This window comes from Triticum dicoccoides, chromosome 5B, assembly GCF_002162155.2.
Source record: "Triticum dicoccoides isolate Atlit2015 ecotype Zavitan chromosome 5B, WEW_v2.0, whole genome shotgun sequence".
NCBI lineage: Eukaryota > Viridiplantae > Streptophyta > Magnoliopsida > Poales > Poaceae > Triticum > Triticum dicoccoides.
This window is the reverse complement of record NC_041389.1, coordinates 625,138,229-625,146,588: the sequence shown is the minus strand read 5'-3', so window position 1 is coordinate 625,146,588 and position 8,360 is coordinate 625,138,229. Positions and strand designations below refer to the sequence as shown.

Here is an 8,360-nt window from a genome sequence, read left to right as displayed (position 1 = left end):
CTACGATGCAAGCAGAATTTGTAGCATGTTATGAGGCCACCGGACAGGCTGTATGGCTAAAGAATTTGTAGTGGTACCAAGCTTAGTTAGTCTTTTCTGTTGGATTAATTATGCATCTCTGGGATGCCATTAGCAGGAACGAGTATCTATTAGTATGGGCGAAACTGCCTCACGTACGATCCATTGTCATACGATTTGTACGATAAGAGACAGGCCCGTTTCCCGAGGTCCGGGCCCACCACATTAGATGAGTCTTGTCGTATAAAAATCGTACCGAATTTGATCGTACGTATAGCACCGCTCTAGTATGGGAGTGTTGACACATGCATGCCATCGATCGTATATCGGACACGTAAACCCATAAAAGCCCGGGGTCGCATGCATGCAAAGGAGTTACGCATCCATGGACACCATGCCCAACGTCTAATTACAAGCTCACTTGCTTCAGTAAAAGCAAAGTCCAAACAGCACATGCATGACGAAGTGCGTGCTGATTCTGTAGGAGTAGTACCTTTTTTCGTGCGTAACCCTGTCGACCCCCCTCTGCGTGACCAGTTCCGGCCGAGATATTATTGTTCAGGGCAACCTTTTGTGCGCATGCGTCCAGCGTCCGGTCAGCTTAATTTGGAGGTCACTGTACGTCTCTTGCTACCGTTACTAGTAGAAGAAGGAAATCGACGATAGTAGTAGCTTTCACGTTTCAGGGTCACACGGAAAATCCATAGACAAAAACCCCCGGAAAATCCACGCAGCCGAGCCCGTTCAGACGGTGCGCCGACCGTGTTGGGAGGAGCCGATGGACCTATAGCAGTTATTTTTTTTACATCAGACCTATAGCAGTGTTGATCGATCGATCGATCCATGTAACGCCCTTCCCACTGCTTCACCGTGGATAGGTGCTAAACATCCCACATAAGCAAAAAGACTTTAGGTGCTAATTTATTAAATAAAATATGCTTAGCAACAACAAGTTAAGCACCTATGCATTGAGAGAGGTCTAAGCCAAGAAAAAAATAACCCCCCAAAAAACGGAGAGTTTACACCAACACACGCACGTGCGCGGCGAGACGCATCCAAGGGTGGAAGCGAAAAGCACGGTTTCCCCGGTGAGGAGTAAAAACGCTGGAGACGGGTGCGCCACCTGGGTCCCACCTGTCAGTGCCAAGGGTTGGGGCGCCCAGCCGGAGAGGAGACAGCGAGATGGAAACTGGCACGTACAGACGCGACCACGAACCGCGGCTGGCCGCCTGACTGACGGTGGGGCAGGCGCTCGCCCGCTGGGCCCCCCTTGGCCATCGACACGCGACAGCGCCCCGCGGGGCCCGCTTCCCGGCCCGGGCGGGCCCTTACCCTCCGGCAAGTGTGCACGAAACGGCGCTCACGAAATCTCGTTTTGGGAAAGGCCCGCGGTGTATGGCATGTCACCAATGCCCACGCACGCACGGCTACGTTGCGACGCAGACGCCCGCCCCGCCGAGTTATTGCCTTCCCTTTCTTCCTCCTCCTCCTCCCGTGCTGGCCGTGCATGCCTGGGTTGTACTAGCTCGCACCTTTCCCTCCCCCCAACCCTCAAACCCTCGGCCCCGACGAGATTTGCAGCATAGATTAAGCTTAGCGCCCTGGGTTCGCGCGAGCAGGCCAGGCCGCGGGCCAGTCGCCATTAGAACCACTATACTAAACAAAGCAGACGGGAGAGGGGATAAAAGGGAGGGGGCTCCAGTACAGCAAGCGAAAGCAGACGGGCATAGCGGATCAGGAAGCCCGCAGTCTCTCGCCCTCGCCGCAACCGGACACGCCATTTTCTTTCTTTTCCTCCGCTCTCCTCTCCTTTTCCGCTGGCTGTTTGTTGCACACCGACCAGTACGCCCCCCCGCGCCGCATACATACAAGCCGCACAACACCACTCTAGCATCAACTCCCAGCAGTAGCGGCACCAGTAGCCTTCACTTCAGTAACCCCCACAGGCCTCCGGTGATTCGGTTCGGGGACACCCGACCCGACCAAGCTCGCCGGGGTGAGTGAGCAGCGGCATTGCTCCCTCGGTTCCGTTCATCCGTTGGGGGAGCGGCTTTCGGTCGAGGCCGAGCCGGATTCGTGCGTGATCCCCGGCAGGCGAGATTGGCGGCGGCGTTCCCCTCTTGCCGCCCGCCCGGCGCTCGATTCGGTCCCAGATTTGGGGGCTTCCCTGTTCCGAGTCCGGGATTCCGTGGAAGCCAGCGGCAAATCGGTTCCAGATTTGAGGAGCTTTCCTTGCGCAGCCACGCCACCTTCCATACCAAGCCCCATACAGAGAGGAGAGGGGAGAATAGAGTAGGAGCCGGCGGCACTCAGGCGCGGATAAATTCGATCCTGCTGCTTCAGGTTCAGGCCCTCCGGCTTGCTATGAGACAATGAGGGAGGAGAGCAACAAGAAGACCAAGGTACTGCGCGCGCCACCCTACTTCTCTTCTTCAATCTGCTGTTCCGTTCGAGCCGCCATTGGTCGATTTCGGCGTCTGATTCGTCGTCTCTGAATGCGCAGGTCTCCTGGTCCAAATCCCTCGTCAGGAAGTGGTTCAACATCAAGGGCAAGGCGCAGGATTTCCACGCGGACTACGACGCCACCACCCAAGGTAACCAACAATGCCTTCTCTCTCTCAAGGATTTGGGTCAAACATCAGAGGAGGAAGGATCCTGCTTTTCTCTCACGATAGCCTTTTGGATTTCAAGCTGTACTTCTAGCAAAGATTAATCAAGGGTGTAGTACAGCTCTAGACACCTGCTGTTTTTCTTGCATTTCGTCGAGCTGGTTACCCACCCCTGGCGTGTGGTTTAGGAAGGTTCCCCTTTGTTGAATGCAGTTTCCATCATCATCATCCTGTGCCTGTAATTTTCTCACTTCCATCGGACGTTTCCGGTCCATGTTCCGAGCATTGATTCAGGGACGCATTAGCACCGGTCAGGTCCCCATCGAACAGCGCCTCGTTTCTTCACCTAGGACGCGGCCTCCTCCACGCCTCAGCTCCTCCCCGGTCTGAAATCAATGGTGTACAAGTACTTAGAACGTCTCAATCACAACGCCTTTCCCCAAGCAGCAGATGTTTTGTTTGTCCGGAGCTGCCTGGATTTTTTTGTATGCTTCTCATGTCGACTTTTTACCGCGGTCAAGTTTCTATTTTTGATCCTAGAAATGAGGAACCACTGAAGAATCTTGTTTTCCCTTGCATTTTTGCTGCCTCTGCTTGGTCTATGGCTAAATCTGTGTTAGTGACGCAGGACGGGATGGTGGTGATGAACGGAGGACCAGCTGCTCGCAGAGGGACGCAGGCGCTGCCAAGAAAAGCAGAACTGGTACAGTTAAAGCATTTGGACCACGCTTCCCTCTCTCTCTCTCTCTCTCTCTCTCTCTCTCTCTCTCTCTCTCTCTCTCTCTCTTCGGATATCAAAATCGCAGCTACCTCTTTTCTTTCTTTGTTGCTGCTTGGTCAGAGCTCTCTTTTTACCTGCTATGCCTCTTTTGCCAAATTGATATAAGTATAGGCAATCAACTCATCTGATTGTTTTTTTCTTGGAGCAACCCTACTTATCTGACTGTTCATTTCTCTGTTTCTGCTGTTCCTTATGGGCGTATAGACCGGTCGTTGAAGCGGAATGTCGATCGCGCTCGTAGATCAAGGAATGAGTTTGATGTGTCACGCCTGACAGAAGCTCAGGATTACAGGTGCCACTTGTTCCTGTCTATGCTTCTTTGCCTTGTAGTAATAGGAATTCGATGCAATACTGGTCATATTATTCAGATCATAGTTACCATAGTTAGTTTTCACAATTTTACTTCCCTGGTGCATTCTGGTGTATCATTATGTTGCTTCCTTATCTGTGCAGAATATTTGCCTCGACGTGGAATGTTGGTGGTAAATGCCCATCAAGGGGGTTAGATTTAGATGACTGGCTACACTCTTCACCTCCTGCTGATATCTATGTGCTTGGGTATGTATTGTCAAAGCCTCTGAGACCTTCATCTTGTAATTTTGTACTTCAAGTACTGTGTTCTTGACGAGAGCTATGTCCTTTAACTATGTTTTTCAATCCTTTGCAGATTTCAAGAAATTGTTCCTTTGAATGCTGGAAATGTTCTTGGTACCGAAGACAATGTTCCAGCGAAGAAGTGGGTCTCACTTATTAGGAGGACGCTGAACAAGAACCCTGGGCCTAGCAGTCACGGTGGCTATCGCACGCCATCCCCTGTCCCTGATCCGGTTGTGGAACTAGATGCTGATTTTGAGGGATCATTGAGAAGACAGGATAGCTCATCATTTTTCCACCGTCGATCATTCCAGAACCTTAGTCGGAGTTTAAGGGTTTCAGGAAACGATATGTTCTCACAACCAAGATTGGACCGTAGGTTTAGTGTGTGTGACCCAGTTAACATTGGAGGCAGACCAAGTGATTTTGATGGAAATTTCCAGTGTATGGGATCACCAGGCGATGAATATATTGATGAGGATATAAGTAATGGAGCATATTTTTCACCATTCCCATATGGCTATGGTACTTCAACACCTATGGAAGAAGATGATGAGCAGCCAAATACTTCTAGGTATTATCTTTTGGCATGTTCCATTAAAATTTACATAGGCTTGTTCTTCTAAGTTCCCTGTGTGAATATAATTAAAATTGTCTGCAAATATTTATGCTCAGCAGTTGTACTCGTATCTTCATGATGATGCTTTAGTTAAGTTTATGCACTAACACAAATCTTGTGTTTGCAACAGGTATTGTTTGGTTGCCAGCAAACAGATGGTTGGCATATTTCTCACAGTTTGGGTACGCAGTGAAATAAGAAATGATATTAGAAACCTGAAAGTTTCCTGCGTAGGTAGAGGACTAATGGGTTATCTTGGAAATAAGGTAAATGATGTACATTGTACAAGTTGCACTTATTTGATTTCGATAATCTTGTATGATTCATTGTTATTAGCTTATTATACTGTATATTAATTCTCAAACTCCTTTTCACTTGCTGCAGGGTTCTATATCAATAAGCATGTCTCTGCATCATACAACCTTCTGTTTTGTCTGTTGTCATTTGACCTCTGGGGAAAAGGAGGGAGATGAATTGCGCAGAAATTCTGATGTCATGGAGATCTTAAGGAAGACAAGGTTTCCTCGTGTCCGCGGATGTGGCGATGTTAAGTCACCGGAGACAATTCTTGAGCACGAGTACGGATTTGTGTTTCCTTTGTCAACATAGTAATGTGGAAGCCAGAGAAAACTTATTGCTAACTTATTTTTCATTCTAATTGCAGCCGTATCTTATGGCTAGGTGATTTGAATTACCGGATTTCTCTTCCATACTCGTCAGCAAAAGTTCTGGTTGAAACACATAACTGGAGGCAACTGTTGGAGAGAGATCAGGTATTTACACTACTCAATTACATGGCAAGGTTAATTTCAGGCCATGCTTGGCAAGGTTAATTTCAGGGCCATGCTTGAATTGCTTCTTTTTGAACAGCTTCGTATAGAGCGGAGATGCGGACATGTTTTCCCAGGATGGAAAGAAGGAAGGATTTATTTTCCTCCAACATATAAATACTCTTTCAACTCAGACCGGTATTCTGGTTATGGTGTGCGTCCCAAGGAAAAGAGGCGAACGCCAGCTTGGTAACTTCTTTAGTACTTTAGTCAACCAGAACACCCTTCTACTGAACTCTAGTTCTAAGGAACTTACTGAGGAAGTTTATTCTTTTCTTATCAAAGGTGTGATCGTATTTTGTGGCATGGTACCGGCCTCATTCAGTTGTCATATGTCCGAGGAGAATCACGCTTCTCCGACCACAGACCAGTGTACAGTATTTTTATGGCGGAGGTTGAAATTCTCCACCAGAGGAGAAGAAACATGGGCTATTTCAGTTCTAGAGTTGAGGTGGAAGAGCTGTTGCCGTATGCTCACAGCCATGGAAACATAAAGTTCTACTAATTCAGGCGATTCCGTGCTATAAGTAAGCATTACCCTTTATGTATGAACAAGCTGACTAGTTGCTTCTCAATTAAGAACTGCCTTTTTTTCTCAATTAAAAATAAACTGCCTTTTCTTTTACATGCATTTCTTTTGTTTAACACATCTCTGCTGTTTATGCGATGCAGGCTGATCGGTCCTCACCGATGAATAACTTGGTTGCAAGATCTGTTGGATGACCAGATGTGAATGTGCAATATTTTTCCATCTGTTTTTAACATTTTAGTAACTGCCGAGATGTAAAGCCTAGGAGAGATGCGTGGGCGTGGGGAACATATAGCTGCAAAAGCTAACATAGAGGTAAAAACCGATTTCTCGGCCGGCGAGTGAAGCCCGAAACTCTCACATTGGCCTAACATTTCTCTCTCCTGCTGTTTCAGGATAGGTGGGCAATTTTGCAACTAACAATTTGCCCGCGGTGGCGATCGGCTTTGTTCATCGGAAGAATCGGCCAGCTCACATCACTGACTATACAACTCAACCAGCCAGTCAATGTCGCCCCCTTTGTATGGAGGCATCAGCAAGCTCCAATCATCGCCTTTTTTCTTCTTCTCCCCCTTTTCTCCTTTGGAAACCCTGTAAATTAATCAAGCTGGCGGCCAGTGTATGTATGTAGGATCGGCATGAGGTGCTAGAATCATTGCAGTTCGGCGGAGGGGATGATACTTGGATTGGACCAACAAAATTACTCCCTCCGTTCCAAAATAGATGACTCAACTTTGTACTAACTTTAGTAGAAAGTTAGTACAAAGTTGGGTCATCTATTTTGAAACGGAGGGAGTAGTTGTTAGTTTTTCCGGATGATGATTTTTTCTGGTGTGAGGGGGGAATGATATGTGTTGACGTGACTTGAGAGGCTTGCAAAGCTGTCATCATATGCTTGCCTTTCTGGTGATGTCGTTCAGAAGCTACATGATGCCTCCATTTGCTTCACTCATTGCTTGGCTTGTTGCTGTGGCCATGAAATGGAAAGTGAAGCCCAGTGCATGCATTGTGTTTTTTCCTTGGATAGAGGCCTGTTTCCTCATTGGAATACATGGTGCAGTGCCTCATCATGGTTATAACTTATACGTAAGTTGCCTGAAAATCGATTTCTAGGCCATTAGATTAAGATCCAACGGCTGAAAATCGATTTCTAGGCCATTAGATTAAGATCCAACGGCGGTCCTTCTTCTTTCTTGCTCCAACGATTCCTTCTTCCGCAAAATCGACTAACCGAAATTATAAGTTCATTCAACTTTCATATAACTATGATAAAAAAATTAAACAGAATCATGTGAAGTTACTGTGCTTAGTCAGGGTAAATCAAGTGGAGCATCAAGATAGTATATTAGCTGAATCAAGTGGAGCATCTCCAGAGTTCTTTTTTGCTGTTGCTTGCTCTGCAGTCTACGGTGTTTGGCTAGTTGATGAATGGAAGAACATGGTTTGACTTGACCTGCTTTAATTGGTCCCTGGCCGGAGGCGGAGGGGAGTCACGTGATGCGATCTCACACCTGCCGGCGTACGGCGCACTTAACCGTCACGGTTAATTTGGAGTTAATGGCTGGTTCTTTGACCCTTGACTGCTTTACCTGGGTGAAAAAAACACAATACGTACGTACACCAGTAGTAGATCTGAGTAGACTGAAAGCTGTTGGTTACGGACTTACAGTACATGAGAGACGGGAGATCTAGCGGGGAGGTTGAAAGATAAAGGGCGGCTGGGGCTGTGTGCAGCAGTAAATAAAAAGATAAAGCGGGTAAAAATAAAAGGCACGCGTTGCTTTGAGCGATCCCTGATTCTTCTTTTGACTGTTACGGCGTTCGAGCATCGACTGTTTATCGTCAGTGGTATTATTCTATACCATCAACATGTTGCCAGAATATACACTGTCGATTCATAAGTAGCATGCGTTTTCCACTTGGAAGTACTATAGACAACTACGCATGCATGCCATGCGTGTTATCAGCCGAATGTACCAGGGTCAAACAAACTAGTAGGAGTAGGATACATGGGGCGGAAGCCCAGGTTTTGCATTTGGATTTGGATCCACATTGCCGGTGACCGATAGAGAAGACCGTGTCGGTGAGGCAAAATTCCGTGTTCTGACACTTTTTTAAAAGTTATTCAAGATCTGACCTTAGTTTGTAAAATTTTCAGAATTTGACCCTTTTGCTACCGCCAGGTTTCATGAAATAAAGATGTAACAGCCTACCGCCAGGGACCTTGACGGTAGGAAACACCTCTACCGCCAAACAGGCTGGCGGTAGGCTATACAATCCTACCGCCAAGGCGTCCGGCGATAGGCGCTAGCTGCACCGTGACTCATACTTCAGAAAATTTTTCGGTATGGTGTGCAACACTACCATCAGGGGCTTTGGC

General features: G+C 47.4%; 1 protein-coding gene across 1 annotated transcript; it reads left to right on the top strand.

Moving 5' to 3' along the window:
* The first annotated feature begins 1,558 nt into the window (after nucleotides 1-1,558).
* Nucleotides 1,559-6,982, top strand: LOC119312151 (type I inositol polyphosphate 5-phosphatase 4-like). Its single transcript, XM_037587891.1, has 13 exons — nucleotides 1,559-2,420; nucleotides 2,522-2,612; nucleotides 3,256-3,330; nucleotides 3,613-3,700; nucleotides 3,862-3,966; nucleotides 4,076-4,576; nucleotides 4,752-4,887; nucleotides 5,006-5,199; nucleotides 5,286-5,394; nucleotides 5,492-5,640; nucleotides 5,737-5,978; nucleotides 6,124-6,295; nucleotides 6,376-6,982. The coding sequence occupies exons 1-11, from the start codon at nucleotides 2,391-2,393 to the stop codon at nucleotides 5,954-5,956; spliced, it is 1,698 nt and encodes a 565-aa protein (XP_037443788.1). The 5' UTR covers nucleotides 1,559-2,390; the 3' UTR covers nucleotides 5,957-5,978; nucleotides 6,124-6,295; nucleotides 6,376-6,982.
* Nucleotides 6,983-8,360: the final 1,378 nt, after the last annotated feature.